At 42.1% G+C, this 16,250-nt stretch overlaps 1 protein-coding gene across 11 annotated transcripts in view; it reads left to right on the plus strand.

The window, feature by feature from the left end:
* tenm4 (teneurin transmembrane protein 4) overlaps window positions 1-16,250 on the plus strand; it is a 239,132-nt gene that overhangs the window by 151,869 nt on the left and 71,013 nt on the right. For 6 of the 11 annotated variants that reach the window (XM_072691808.1, XM_072691809.1, XM_072691813.1 and 3 more), the window contains 3 exons: window positions 2,073-2,099; window positions 8,867-9,013; window positions 12,376-12,592. In XM_072691808.1, the coding sequence (XP_072547909.1) occupies window positions 2,073-2,099; window positions 8,867-9,013; window positions 12,376-12,592 (391 nt within the window). The remainder of the gene's footprint in view (window positions 1-2,072; window positions 2,100-8,866; window positions 9,014-12,375; window positions 12,593-16,250) is intronic. The other 5 variants (XM_072691810.1, XM_072691811.1, XM_072691815.1 and 2 more) reach the window with 1 other exon arrangement.

Genomic DNA, 16,250 nt, shown 5'->3' on the forward strand with positions numbered 1-16,250 from the left:
ATAAATGTGAAACTGGATCATATATATATATATATATATATATATTGAGGGGACTATCTTAATCACATCATACCAGGAATGCTTGCATGATAATATAACATGAGACCAGTTTGATGGAACAGCTTTCAACATTTTCTCCGGATGATTCATCCTAAACAAAATGTTGAAAGGAAAATGTGGTTGGTTTGGTGGACAAATACCCTTGGGGGGGCGGTGCTTAATCCTGCACTGCCCTCTATGCATTACTGGATGGTGCCTTGAGAAATAAATGTGCACTCATCACATTTATTTCATGATTTGTTTGGGGGGGGTTGCTCTTTCAGCTGACCTTAAAGAGCCTGAATGGGCCAGTGGACTGACCTGTTCTAGGACACTGCCTTTTCCAGTGTGTGTGTGTGTCTATCTCAACACCCCTGTGTCTATCTCCCTGTCTTCTTTGTTTACTCTCACTGCCCCTGTCTTTCTCTCCATCTCGCTTTCTCTCAATCTCTCTCTGTCTCTCTCCTCTCTGAGAAGCGTCCCTGCCACCTCTGCTCTCTAGAAATGGGTGACACAGTTCTTTGCTTCTGTCAGTGCCGTTTCCAGTGCTTGATTTCCATCTGTTTATCAGCCAGTGGCCCCAGAAAAGAAACGGGCCGTAGACAGCACACACCAACCTGCGCAGCAAGGAAAGGAGGGAAAATAAGCAGAGGGATATTTTCGACTGTATTTAGACTCTAGCATCCTGCAGTTCTACAAAGCCTGATAGAGATGCAGGCAGTGTACACAGAGAGCTGCTGGGTTAAGCTAAGGCCTGCGCTCAATGTTTAATAGTATGTGAATGCAGTATTAATACGACTCTTATACTTGCTGTGGTGATATGCCGTCCCCAAACACAGAGAATCATACTAATGCATAAGGAGCTCAGTGGTTATAGCAGTGTTCAGGCCCACATTGTGTATATATAATAATGATAACATCAGCCAATATTGAAATCTCACATATGTATTGGTATCCACAGTAACCCCTGACATTTAGAGGTTCATGTTACCTTTATAGACACTGCTCAGCGGTCAGTCACAACCTGCTTACTTTAATTATAGTGTTCAGTCCTAAAGGTAGTCAACTCGGGTCAAACTTATTTGTATAGTGCTTTTTACAACCTGATATCCTCACAAAGCAGCCTAAAAGAAACTAATAAAAAAATGAACAAAACATGTAACCTCAAGTAAAAAGCCAAAGCAATAGTGGCAAGAAAAGCTCCCTCAAAGCTGGAGGAAGGAACTGTGGGAGGAACCAAGACAAGGCTCAAATTCACTGGTCAAAACTATTTCTAATTGCTAATAAATGGTATAAATTACCTTAACACCACATAATTACATGGTTTTACTTGTGTTTACTGATATAATCATTGATATGCTTAGCAGTAGTAATAGCAGTATTAATAACAGTAATGATTAAGGTATAATAATTATGATAATAATAATGATGATGATGATGATCAATAAAAAAATAATAATATTATTTAGTATTATTTAATTAATATTACTAATAATACATACAACAATAATAATACAATTAATAATTAGCATTCAAATGAAAGTCAAATGTAAATAGAAACTTCATACATAAATCTGTAAGAGTAAACAAAGCTTTAGTTAAAGTCTGGATCAGTAGTGCTAGGTAGAAGCAGCCTTACTTAGACCTGTCATGATACCTTTTTTGTTTTTTTTGGGGTCGATATATAGTTTCAGAAATAATTGTGTTGAATTGGTGACATAAAAGCATAATTAAGCAGTTTATATTGACCTGGCTCTAGTTTTTGGCCTGGTAACTGGCTTTACAGGACTTTCTCTCTCTTTTTCTCTCTTTATCTATCTCTCTCTCCCTCTCTGTGTGTCCCAGCCTGTGCAGTGCATTTGTGTATGAGTGTGTGTGTGGCCTGTGCTGTGTGTTAGTATTGCATGCAGTGGTTTCCTCTCTCCGTAAAAGCTCAGGGCATGCCTGCCGTAGCTCTGGCTGTTCATGTCTCGCTCTGAAAGCCGCACTGTTCAAATCCTCCCCTTACATGTCCTTGTCTTTTATCTCCCAAGCTCACTATCTGGATAAGGTAGTGAAAGGTATGGCATTCCTTCCTTCCTTCCTTCCTTGCTTCCTTTCTTTCCTTACTTTCCTTCATCTCATACCTTCCTCCGTCTAGTCCCCATACCTCTCTCCCTTCTCTCTCTGTCCCTCAGCTTCAAACGTTTCATCCAGCGAATCCACAGTTCACAATCCATTCCCTCTCCTTCTCCCTCCTCCACAGCTTCTTCCTGTTGCTCACTCCTCTCCCTCTGTCCTTTATGTACATTCCTAGTGAACCCATTTCTACTTAGCACGTTCACACCAAAGGAGTGAGTGGGGGTCTTTGATGGAGGTTGCGTCAGGGCCAGGGGGCTATGGGGTTTTCCAGCCCTTCCAGCCCATTTACGAAGGTGTTGCAGCGCCCTACCCAGTGCATGCTAATGTATGGCACGGGGCGGCAAGGGCACTTAGAGGTGCTGAAAAGTCACAATAGCCTCACTAACTAAAGGCATAATTCAGCAAAGAGTTGATGATATGCACACCGCAAATGTAGTCAAGGTCTGCTAACACAGGGAATTCAGCGAACTATTCTGGACTCTGTCCCCACCCGTACCTTACCCGACTGAGTGGATCAGGATCATGGCCAATCGGATATCTATTAAGCCCAATCCACGTTTGCTTATTTGTTTCTTTTTTGTTCTTTGTGATCCACAGTCATAGAGTCTCCACAAAAGGGAATAATCTGTAGCCTGCAGCAGATTTATGTCTATTATTGAATTATGTGCAGTATGGAACTTTTTTCCAGTGCAAAATATACACTTGTAATGTCTGCGATAGTGACAGTGTCCCTTTTGTCATCATAAACAGTTAAACAGTTATGCTTTAGGCTCTGCTGTTAACCATAAGCGCCATGCCCCTTAAAATCATGTAGAAAACACTATCCCACAATGTGTTGACTGGTTAAAAGCGAACATATTTCTATACCTTGCCAGTGGTCCTGCCACTCATTGCTACTGGGGTGAAATCAGTGTTTAAAGCAACATTTTGTAATAATATTACCTTCAAATAGCTTTAAAAATCATTGTGATGCTCCACTGGCTTGTCACATTCTCTGTCATTGCCAATTTGGGCTCGGCATGCTGCTAACTGCAGTATGCAGCTTTTATGAAGCAGGCAGGACAACACTAATGAAAATTGCAAAATGCTGCATTACCATATTGGTGTTAAATCATGTAAAACTTTGCTACGGCATCTGTCCACATGCTTCTTTCACTTTTAGTGTTGGTTCTGTAACTCTCAACTTGTCCAAATAGGCATGGCAAAGGTATTCCTTAGAGGTTTCCCCAACTGTAGGGGGAGCCCAGGAGCAAGAAATACCCTTTCTCACATACTGATGCTTTAACAGCACATTCACTACCAAGAGAAAGGAACCACTGCACATGCAATAGAGCTCTGAAAGCATATTATAATCAGAACACTATAAAAAGGTTATTAATCCTAAATTGTGCATGAACTGTGCAGCTGTCTTATCTCTGAAAACACAAAGACCAAACTGGATCCATATTGGCCAATACACAACATTCCTACTAGCTACAATATGCTCATAACTCCAGTGGAAAACTAAAGAAGCAAGCTCCAGACACCAAACATGTCTTGGCTGACCGGCTACATTTGGGATAAAGCAACTCCATGTAAATTAGATTTTTTGTGGTGGTCCCAAAAGGAACCGTTCAGCATTGAACAAGAGATGGAGGCGAAGTAGCAGCAGGCCTCCCTCCCACGTTCATTCGCTCTTCCTCTCTTTTCTTTTCACTCTTGTCTCGAACTAGGTCTGCAGTGTTCTTGCACTGCCTTTACTGTTCCTTTTTTCTGTTCTTGCTCTCTGTCTGCCTTACTCTCTCTCTCTCTCTCTCTCTCTCCCCGGACCACCTGTGTAGCTAGCATTAGCGGCAGGGGTTTAGGCGAGGCGTTTCGCAGACCTGCTAGGCTCGAGGGCCGCTTCAGTCTGACGGGCTGTGGCTCCACGGGGGCCTTTCTCTGAAAGGGCTGCCAATTAAACTGAACCGGTGCCAGCAGAGAGCCCATCTTTATTTATTTATCCCTTTAATAAGCATTCAGAAGCGACTAATCAGCTGCCTCCTCTGCGCAAAAGCTACATAGAGCTGCTTGTCTGCTGGGATGAGAAGAGGCAGCTAGTGGCATTCTCCAAGGGACGATCTTCAGAAGATATATTGCAGCAACTGGAAGCAAAAAAATGAATCTGAAGGTGGTGAATTTGGAGTATTTGAGTCAATTATAATCTGTTGTAATGATTATAATTATATTCAGTAAGGTATGCAGTCATTTTAAATCTTTCAAGGTTATGTAAGAATCCACTAAACATGTAATAGAGAAGTCTGCTAGATATGCAATAATAGCTTTTCAGTGTCTGTTATATACGACCATGTGAAAAAATTAGGACACCCCATGACCACCACCCACCTTTCAAAACATGTTCAAATATTAAAGCAGGACTAAAGTTCTCCAGAGGACAGCCAGACAAACACCAGGACTTCTGGAACAATGTGCTTTGGGCAGATCTTTAGATGAAATCTTACTTGTAATGGAAGCTGCTATACGTTGACATCAACTTGGCCACCTGTAGGAGCTACCTGAAGGTCCCATGATGATATTTTGGGAATGTTGGAAACGTCCTTGGACCTCACCATTGTGAAACCACTCACTTCAGCAACAATCAAGAGCGAAGCAAACTAAATGTCTAAATGAGGTTTAAATAATACAGTCTTCTCCAAAATCCTCTCTAACCTTTCACAGGGTTTTCATGGGATGTCCTCCTAATTTGTTTTATGGCTGTCATGCATATGTAAGTCATTTCTGTTTTAAATAGTTCTTTAAGTCACATTTATGTTCCATCTGTATTTATAAAAATAATTCTCAATCACACCAAAATAATCAACTCAATTCATGTTGAAATGTGAGCTTCCATGACGCATTGACTGGAGTCTTAGATAATCTTAAACCAGTGGAATCATTTTAAGGTCAGAGATTTGCCCCCCTGGTAGCAACACTCCAAAAATATAACCCACAAACATCTTCTGGTGAGCTGCTTTGAGGCATGAGATCCCTGTGAATGTTCAAGACCAGATGGAAAGCAAAGCTCCTAATCGTGTTTCTCAGGCCCTGAATCGTGGCTTCTTACGTCAATTGTGCTAAACATATTACATATTATATTGAGCGAAGCATTGAGGCTCTCATACACATACAGTGCTGTCTTATCACAACAGCGGCGGCACAAAGCTCAGATGAACACATTCCATGCTGCTCCAGATGCAGCCATTTTCTCTTGCAGCATGGCTGCCAGAGCCATCTAAAATCTCCTGCTTATCAGGCAACCTCCACCTTCCCTCCTCTATACAAAACACCCACCATCAAGCGCTCTCTTTCTCTCGCTCTTTATTTCTCTGCTCATTTCTTCCCCTCTCTTTCTCTCATTGCCTGTTATCTGGCACTGGTGACTGTCACCAGTACGCCAGGTTATAGTTGGAGATGCTGACAGGTATTGCTTGCTTAAACCGTATGATGTTTCTGAGTTTGATAGCATCAGGCTTTACCTTCTTTGGTCTGTGTAAGAGTGTATTAATGAATCAAAATGCATCAGTCTAAAGGTGGCAAGCCAACTGCATCAGTTTCGTAATGTTAGAATCCATCACACTCCTGTTCAGTAGAGCAGGTGCTCATTCTTTGAGTAGAATTACACCGTTAAGCATATTTTTATTTATTTTAGTAATAAGCTTTGTGCTGTTTTTATTGTCTATATTTTACAGTTGGGTAAAATACAGGTCCTCCAGTCACATTTAAGTATTCAGTGTATTCTGAAATAAAAAGATCCTAAAAACAAAAAAAGATCCTAAACATTAAAACAAGCTAACTGATTAAACCCAGTTCAGCTAGGAATGATCTTTTTGCTAAGCATTATAATTGACAACAACAAAGCTCCAACTCAGAGGAGATTACTGTGTTTGCTTCTGTGTTCACGTCAGAGTCATCCAAAAATCATCTGTCTAAAAATGGCCAGAAGAAATAATAGTGTTGTTATTATTATTAGCTTTAGAAGTACCCTACCGCTCCTACAAGAGCATTGGTGATGAGCTGTCCAGAACCATTAGCAGATGTCCTTAAAGATACTACTGAGACAAAGGCATTCACCATTAGTGTTGAACATGGATGGAATTTGACCTCTGCCTTTAGCCCATCCGTTCAGTGAACACACGCATTTACACTAGAGAGCACACACCCAGTGAGAAAGTGAGCACATGTGCCCGGTGCTGTGTCTGGGGAGCAGAGAAGGTTAGGCCTTGCTCAAGGGCCCTTCATTGAACACAATCAATACCCAGTGCTCTAACCACTGAGCCACCACTGTCCTTACACTACTCATTAAACTACTAATATTACTACTACTAATACTAAAACTACTACTACTAACACTACTACTACTGGTATTCCTACTCCTACTACTACTAATACCACTGATACTACTACTAACACTACTACTACTGGTATTCCTACTCCTACTACTACTAATACCACTGATACTACTATTAACACTACTACTACTGGTATTCCTACTCCTACTACTACTAATACCACTGATACTACTACTAACACTACTACTACTGGTATTCCTACTCCTACTACTACTAATACCACTGATACTACTATTAACACTACTACTACTGGTATTCCTACTCCTACTACTACTAATACCACTGATACTACTACTAACACTACTACTACTGGTATTCCTACTCCTACTACTACTAATACCACTGATACCACTGATAGTACCACTGATACCACTGATAGTACTACTACTACTAATAACACTACTACTATTACTAGTACTTGTAATACTACTCCCACTAGTTCTACTAATACCACTGATAATACCTCTAGTTCTACTACTACTGGTACTCCTAATATAACTACTACTACTAACACCCTTAATAATACTACTACTGGTACTCCTGCTACTACTACTTCAATTTCTGCTAATGTCACTAATACTACTACTATTACTGGTACTCCTAATAATACTACTACTGGTTCTACTAATACTAATACCACTGATAATACTACTACTTCTACTAAAAGCAGTACTGTTATGAATACTAATAATACCACTACTTCTAAAAATATATATATTCTGGTTCTGCAAAACCAAGCACAGTGATGTTAAAGCTTAATTTAATAATCCACGGTTCATTAAAAGATGCACTTATAGCATATTTTCTTTCAGTAGGTTTTAGTCCTAAAGAACTAGAAAAAAAAAGAAATGCCTGGAGATGTCTTTCAGTCCTTTTCCTAGCTTAACTTACAATGTCTTCTCTGAAGCCATTCTGCCTGGGGTTGTTGTAAACAGCCTGTTTCATCCAATGTATGAGAACTAAGAAGCGATTAAGGTTTTTCCTGAGACCTGACACTGTTTAGTCCAATGTTTAGTCTAAAATGCACACTTTTTTTTTTGCACAGGCATAATATCCACCTGCAGCACCCACATTCAACCAGTGCTGCTCAACAACTACATTAATAGAGCAAGCACATGTGATAGGTACAATAAAGATGGTGTCAACAAAGATAATCAGTTCCCCCAGAGCATATAATGGTTGAATTGTGTTTGTGTACTAGTACTGGTGTCTTGTTATGCCTTGAAATGAAATCAATATCAATTACATCAGTGACAGCTTTTTAACAGGGTTTTAACTATGGTAACCTTTAGCGGTCACTATGCACAGACCACCATTAGCCTAAATAATAATAATGGGATGTAATTGTGAGACTTTCAGATTAACCTGTATTCTTTTCTAAATTACAGTCTAAGCAAATTGTTGTCAGGGTAGGGAGACAGGAAATAGAAGGATGACAGTAGCCAATGTGAGATGATCCTCTCATATTTGTATGCGTCAGCATTTCTCGACTGCAAGGTGTAAATAGAACATGAGCAAAACAACTGAATGAAGTGCTTGTGTTGTTGGAACATGTGGTTTAAATGGATCTTCTCTAAGCTACAGTCATTTCCTGGTTTGCGAAGAGCGGAGATGTTAACAGTGATGTTAGCAGTTGGTGGAACATCACATCAGACTTTGGAAGAATAATCCTCGTATCAAAACAGGCAGTTGTTAAATTATAGATTTAAGTTCAGCGACTGCTGCTTCCCAGGTTATTTCTCATTGCCCGCTCTCTCTCTCTTTCTCTCTCTCTCTCTGATTCTTTCTCTCCCTCTCTCTTTCTCTCTCTCTCTCTCTCTCTCTCTCTCTCTCTCTCTCTCTGATTCTTTCTCTCCCTCTCTCTTTCTCTCTCTCTCTCTCTCTCTCTCTCTCTCTCTCTCTCTCTCTCTCTCTCTCTCTCTCTTTCTCTCTCTCTCTCTCTGATTCTCTCTGTCTCTGCCTGTGTCCACCTAAGAGCTGAGTGCTGGATCCATTCCCCAGCGCTAATGAGAGTCTATTGATTTAGAGAAGCTCTGCAATGGGTGCCTGCTTCGAAAGGATAGGAGGAGCTTAAAAAAGGTGTATTAAATTAATCACCCAGAGTCAGAGGCCATTATTTCCGACACACTTTTCGACCCGTTACCCCTAAAGCAGTTTCTTCTACGATTAACAGAAGATAAAATTTTATGTAAGCTAATGATCCTAAACACCCACCTCTGTCTTATCTCTCTTTCTTCAGCATTATTAATATTTATTCATTTAGTGTTTTTGGAATCATGACAGGGGTTTTTTGTGGGGTCTCTTCCACTGACATGGCTGTTGTGCTTGTGTGTGCACAGAGGGTTGTCCTGGTCTTTGTAACGGCAACGGCAGGTGCACGCTGGGTAATAACGGCTGGTACTGCGTGTGCCAGCTGGGCTGGAGGGGAACAGGCTGTGACACCTCCATGGAGACGGCATGCAGCGACGCCAAGGACAACGACGGAGGTAAGCGCGCACAGGCACGCACACACACACACGCACTGCAGAGTTACTAATGGGCTCTCAAGCAGAAAGGAAGCTTAATTTGAATTTTACAGATCTAGATATTTTTCTCTGCTCTGCTCTTCTGTGCTCTTCTCTTCATTTTTTCTGGTCTGTCCTGCTCTTTTCTTCACTTTTTTGCACTTCTCTGCTCAGCTCTGCTCATCTTTGCTCTTTGCGTCTCTACTCTTCACTTCTCTGCTCTACTCTTCACTTCTCTTCTCTTCTTTGCTCTTCTTTTTGCTTCCCTGGTTTTCTTTGCTTCTCTGCAGTTATCTTCACTGCTCCTTACTTCTCTGCTTTTCTTTGCTCTTCTCTACACTTCTCTTTGCTCTTCTCTTCTTTCTCTTCTGTTCTTTGCTCTTCTCTTTTCCCATTTTTTCTTCATTTCTCTTCTTTGCTCTTCTCTATACTCCTCTTCTCTTCTTTGTTCTTCTCTATACTTCTCTTCTTTGCTCTTCTCTATACTTCTCTTCGCTTCTTTGCTCTTCTCTATACTTCTCTTCTTTGCTCTTCTCTATACTTCCCTTCTCTTCTTTGCTCTTCTCTTAATTTTTCTGGTCTGCCCAGCTCTTTTCTTCACTTTTTTGCTCAGCTCTGCTCTTCTTTGCTCTTTGTGTCTCTACTCTTCTCTTCTTTGCCCTTCTTTTTGCTTCTCTGGTTTTCTTTGCTTCCCTGTAGTTGTCTTTATTGCTCTTTATTTCTCTGCAGTTTCTTTGCTCTTCTCTTTTCCCATCTTTTCTTCATTTCTCTTCTTTGCTCTTTTCTATACTTCTCTTCTCTTCTTAGCTCTTCTCTATACTTCTCTTCTTTGCTCTTCTCTATACTTCTCTTCTTAGCTCTTCTCTATACTTCTCTTCTTTGCTCTTCTCTATACTTCTCTTCTTTGTTCTTCTCTATACTTCTCTTCTTTGCTCTTCTCTATACTTATCTTCTCTTCTTTGCTCTTCTCTATACTTCTTTTCTTTGCTCTTTTCTATACTTCTCTTCTTTGCTCTTCTCTATACTTCTCTTCTCTTCTTTGCTCTTCTCTATACTTCTCTTCTTTTCTTTGCTCTTCTCTTTTCTCATTTTTTCTTCATTTCTCTTCTTTGCTCTTCTCTTTTCTCATCTTTTCTTTTTTTCTTTCCCCCACTTTACTCTTCTCTTTTCTCATCTTCTCTACATTTCTCGGCTTCTTTGCTCTTCTCAGCCGTTCTCTTCTCTTCTCTGCACTGCTCTTCTGTTCACTTATCTGCTCTTCTCTTATGTCATTTACTTCTCTTCCTCTCTTGTTTCTATCTTCTCTTTTGTTCTATTATCTTCACTTCCTTCTATTCTTGTCTTCAATCTTCTCTATTGTTCTATTATCTTCATTCTCCTTTGTTCTATTTTATCTCTTCTCATGTATGCACACAAAAAAATCACACCTTCGTTATGCAAAAACGTCCCTTAATGACAGTGCCAGTCTACCTTTGTGCTTCATGTCCAAGCAGAACAGACGCTCCCACACAGTAGAATGAGTAGGGAGCATAAATGACGTAGGGTATGTAGGTCAAACTCTATGCTTAAATTTGTGCATGACTGGTTAAAGAGATAACCAGACCTCAGTCCACAATCTGGAACTGCAGATGAAATGCTCGGAAGGGTGGACCACAATGGACAGGATCTAGGCTCCAGGGTCTAGGATCTCTTTACCTGACAGATTTATCACAAGAATACCAAGTATAAGATCTGGAAGAAACAATGCATGTCACTCCAGATCTGGAAGAAGCAATGTATTTTGGTCCAGTGTAACCTGAAACAAAGCCATTCTATGTTTGTTATTTCTGCCCAGCCCTGGCCCTCAGCACCTGCTTCATGTAGTGATCAGGTGGTGCTTTAAATAGCAGTGGATGTGTACGGACCTGCCTGTAGATGCTCGGCGCTGGCTGTGGGAGAGTGAGGCCACTCCAAGTGAGAATTAGAGCCTCAGAGCCCTGTAAGCTGAGATGGGTGGCATACAAACCCCACAGAGCCATGCCTCCAAATCCCAGCATGCACCAGCTTCAGGGAGACGGCATCCCACTAAGCCCCCACATAAGTCGCAGCCTGGCCCTGTCAGAAAAGTCCCTCAAGAGCCCAGAACTCACAGGCTCCAGAGAACACATTCCCTCTGGAGAGCCCTCTCCAGCCGCGATGTGCAAACACGTTGCCTCGCCACTCTTTGACTCCTGCATCTTATGCAGCTGCAGACCCCCATTTACTCTAAAGCGGTTTATGTCCCTGGCAAGGTTTTAGCCATTCAGAATTGATGCTTGGACATGTGTTCTTGGAGGACGAGCTGTGCTGGAACAGCAGGGAATCTGAGCTCATGTGGAAAAAACATTCTCCCTTATTTACTGAACTTTAGAATAGAAGGCCCAATCTCTCAATACTTTAAGGCATTCAGATTTGTAGAAGAAGTCAGCAACATATGAAGTGTTGCAGTAAGAAATTGGCCATTTAGTTGACCTATCCATACTATCCATACTTCTTTTTTACTCCAGCCCACAAATCTGTTTAGAGCTTTGGAGAATGCTCAGTGTCATATAATTCCTGGAAATTCATCTTATTAGGCTGAATGGAACTTAAAAGCCAATGTCTTGGAAAGCTTGTCCAACCTCCCAACAGTTGCTATGGGTGGAGCATAGATAGGTCAGTTGGCCGTCTTGTGGCAGCAGAGAGGGGTCTAATTGAGACAGCGGTGTGACGTTTGCCAAGAGACATGTTATTTTTGTCTTCCTCCCTATTTGCCCAGAGAGTTTCCTGAGATCTGAGAAAGAGAGAGAGAGAGAGAGAGAGAGAGAAGGGGGAGAGAGACAGAGAGAGGCAGAGATAGAGAGATGACCCACTTCAGGGCTCTAAAGTGCCCCTCTCCTGGCCAGGAGTCTTGAATTATTTGAGCTGAATTACAGGAAGGAGGAGGAAAGCTGCCAGAGGAGGTGTGGAAAAGACATGGTGGCTGGAAAGCCATAAAAAAGGAGGTGTAGAGAAATTTAAGGCTTTAGAGTTAAAGGGCAGACGAAGATGACCAGTCATCTCTGATGGGGTGTGTTGGGGTGTGTTAGAGCAGTCTTTCTGGGGGGAAAAACAACCACAAAAACCCACCGCTATTAAAATGATCCACTTTTAAAACCACTGCTGTGTTTTTCTCATGTGGGAAATGGAGTTTTGAAGAGTGCTGGAAAAGGTTCTTTAACCTGTAACATCAATATAACCTTATTAATGTTTGCTTTTCTAGAGACTTTCTAGTAACTCAAGATCCGTAGGACTGCTGTCCACATTGTTTGTTGAATGCCCTAATAACCTCCTTCTCATGTTGTCAGATGGCCTGCTGGATTGCATGGACCCGGACTGCTGCCTGCAGGCCTCGTGTCACACTACCTCACTGTGTGTGGGCTCTCCAGACCCTCTGGATATCATCCAGGAGACGCAGATCTCCTCCAGCCCGAGCAACCTGCAGTCCTTCTACCAGCGCGTTCGCTTCCTGGTGGGCAGAGACAGCACCCACGTTGTTCCCGGAGCCAACCCCTTCGAGGGCAGGTAAGTGACAGCTTGTACTGATGGCATCCTATTGCAAATATCTGCACTGTTGAGGTGGCATATGTACCTTGTTGATGCTTGACCAAATTGACCATGGTAGGCTTCAGGATGGTTGTTAGTATAGGCGTTAGCTTCCATTAGTTGTTAGATATATAAGTCTCTGCAGTCCGAAACTGTTGTCTCTGGTGCAAAATTACTACACTTGGCGACCCCGCTCTGTAACTTTACATGGTCTGCTGAGTTGCTGTGGTTCCTGAACGCTCCCATTTTTCAATAAAACCACTCACAGCTATTTGTGGAATAATTTTACTGACTGTGGTATCCTATAACAGTACCACGCTGGAATTCAGTAAGCTCTTTAGAACTACCCATTGTTTCACAAATGTTCGTAAAGGCAGACATGGCATGGCTAGGTGCTTGATTTTATAAACCTGTGGCAACGGGACTGAATGAAACACCTGAATTCAGTAATTAAGAGGTGTGTCCCAGAGCCATTCCCCATATAGTGTACATCCTGCCTGATCAACTACATTTGCGGTAAGAAAATATTTTACCAAACTATCACTTTAATTATAACAAAGGCTCAGTGACACACTAGTTACTTGTATTGGTGATTCTTTCAAGCCACTGTGTCGTATCTCCCTCAGCGCCTTGTATGTTTCTCCTGCAAAAATGCCGGAGTGAATGTGCTCTGTTATTTTTAGTCCGTTTGGTTGATCAGCCGAGGAATTATACATCAGATCACAGGAGCAGAGCAGCAACACAAGCTCATCATATTTATGAATCCAGTGAGTAGTGGCATGTCAAAATGCCTTTGAGTCGAACTCCCATAGGCACCTGGGGCACAGGGTCCCGGCCAGGCTCTTTCATATCGGAGATAGACAATCGCTATCGCTGCATCCCTTGTGGCTTTTCCTAGTCTCTGTGCCTTTGTCTCATTCCCTTTTCATCTTTTAAACTCGAGAGAGTTTTTTTTTGGCACCGTGTTTGCATCTGGCTTGCTAGCGAGTCTCTTTCCACCCTGCTTTCTCTCTCTCTCTCTCTCTCTCTCTCTCTCTTGCTTTTCCTAAGCTCATTTAAGACCAGCACAATAGGCAGAAACACAAATAAGAAAAGAATTGCAGCTTCTTTTTGAAATCTCATGGACTACCCTCAGTCACACACATACACACACACACACACACACACACACACACACACACAATCCAACCCTCCTGGTTCCCTTTTATCAAACAGCAGAAGAAACGTCAAAGACGGAAATGCAGAGAAAAAAAATTGAGGCATCAAAAGAGCATCTATCTGGTTTGCGCAGCTACGAGCCGGATGCTTCTAATGGCCTGACGTTTTGATTCCTGTCTCCTTAAGGCTGTGGCGTAATGTGCCGGAGAGGCCTCGGATTCAGAGCATCGTATTTTTAGGCTTTGCGCTTTGGTCCTGAAGTGGAAATGTGATGTTTCGAGAGGCTTTGGATCATAGCAGGATCATATCCCCCCTCTCGCCTCGCGCCATAATTTGCGGGAGCGTCTTCGGAGCATGTGTTTGTTGCACTGGGCAGAGTCTTAAAGCCGAGTGGCTTCTGCTTTGTGCCTCAGCGCCTCCGGCTCGTCCAATCTCCCTCTTTTCTGATCCACGCCATCCCTAATGACGCTTTGATCACTTCAAAGAGCCTGAGCCACTGGTCTCCTTCCCCAGCTCCCGCTCCCAACTTCTTGCGGCCTTTCACCGCTAAGCCTCCTTCCCCTACGCTCCACGGGAAGAACTTTAACAAGCCGTTGCATCCTCGGCCCGCTAATGTCAAGATGTCTGATGCATATAACCTTCCACGCGTTCCAGCGCCGCATAGAAACCAAAAAAGAAGAAGGAGAAGCAGAGGAAGAAGAAGACAGGGTCTGATGTGCCTTTTGTGGACGTGTCAGTGGACACTCATGGAGTGCACTCCGAATGCGAGGTGACATTTTCCAAGGGTGACATTTTTGTGACATTCAATAGGAACTCCTCAGTGTTTCACAATCCCCACTTCATTATTCTGAGAAGGGGGTGCTACCAATCCTCCATCTTCTTCTCCAAGAAAAAGAAGGAATAAATAAATAAAACCAGCTACGAGCCGCAAGAGCCGGAGCCCACGGCTCACCTAAAAATATCACCCGTTATATATTATTCATCAACGCTATTTGTTCCTCCAGCCACTGACAGATATGAGAGGCCTTGGCAGGGCCTCTCAGGCTCAGATGGGGCACTCGGGGCGCGGGGACGTGCCAGCAGGACAAAACCCCCCGGCCGTCACCTGATCAGGCCCTCTCTATTGATCCTGTACCCATTTGTTCATGTCAGAGTGCTCTTTCCTGACGTGTCCCACCACTAAAAAGCAGCTGAGGTGCGGCGCGTTGAAGCCACCACGCTTTTAACGTTGATACCCAATACACCAGGCTACACCATAGCTGAGCATTTGGCTGGATGGGAAATAGAGCAACACATTGTTTTATTCTTGTAGGTATTTTTGGCTGTTTGTTTAATGTCATATGTTCTCGTATACATATAAACATACTAGCTAACCTAGCTTTGCATGGTCGGAAATGTAACATTACAAAATTTTCCAAAAATATCTAGCAATTTGTAGTAGCCACTGCTGTTCTGCTGTTCTGCTGTTGTGTTTATTGTTAGTCTTCCAGTAAATGTTTTATTTGAGTGTATAGAGTAATATTCATGTGTTTTTACTGACCAGTGAGCTATAAAGAAAGATGATGTCTGCTTTAGAGCTCTGCAAAGGTCATTTTATAATATACAGTACAATGGCCATATTTGGTACATATGATCTTTAAACGTCTATTGTTGAATATTTCATTTTAGTTTATGTCCTGGTCACGGAAGATCTAAGCATTAGAGGGCTCACAATTGTGGCTGGTGGATAACACAGTGACTCAAATTTGCTGTTGGTAATTCACGTCTGGAAAAATAAAATGAGTGCAGTATTGGTGGTGGCAGGAGAGCTTACAGTGTGTTATGTTGGCATAGGAACACATCATCTCTTCCTGTTAGTAGAAAACAGGTTAGTATATGAATATTTTGTGCACTAACCTGGCAAACCCACACTATTAAGATTAGTATATAGCGGATATCTTACAGTATTAGTGTGCAGTACGCAATTGGGACACAGCCCAGATGTACATACTAGAACATAATGATCCATGTGCTGTTTAAAATTACATCACCTCACATTTTTTTATATGGTTTACATTTTTTTGTATTTTGTATTGTTGCTACTAAAATGATATAGCTTTAAATTTCCATATTATTCTAAATATGGAATTGTTTTCTTAAATGGCATATACACTATATGTCCAAATGTTTGTGGACACCCCTAGTAAAGAATGTATTTAGCTACTTTACGGTGCATCTAATGCTGACACAATGTAGAGATATATTGCCAATAGAATAGGACTCTCTGGAACAGATAAACATAAGCTTATTGGCGTCATGCCTAATGCCAGGTGTGGGCTAGAGGGGAATATAGTCCCCCAGCATTGAGCTGTGGAGCAGTGGAACTGTGTTCTCTGGAATGATGGTCCTCCAGCCAAACCTTATGGGAGGAGTTGAGGTATAAGGTGGGGTGGTGATCATCCAACATCTTGACCTCACTAACGCTCTTGGTGCTGGATGC

The sequence above is a fragment of the Salminus brasiliensis genome, chromosome 11 (genome assembly GCF_030463535.1).
Source record: "Salminus brasiliensis chromosome 11, fSalBra1.hap2, whole genome shotgun sequence".
NCBI classification, from domain to species: Eukaryota; Metazoa; Chordata; class Actinopteri; order Characiformes; family Bryconidae; genus Salminus; species Salminus brasiliensis.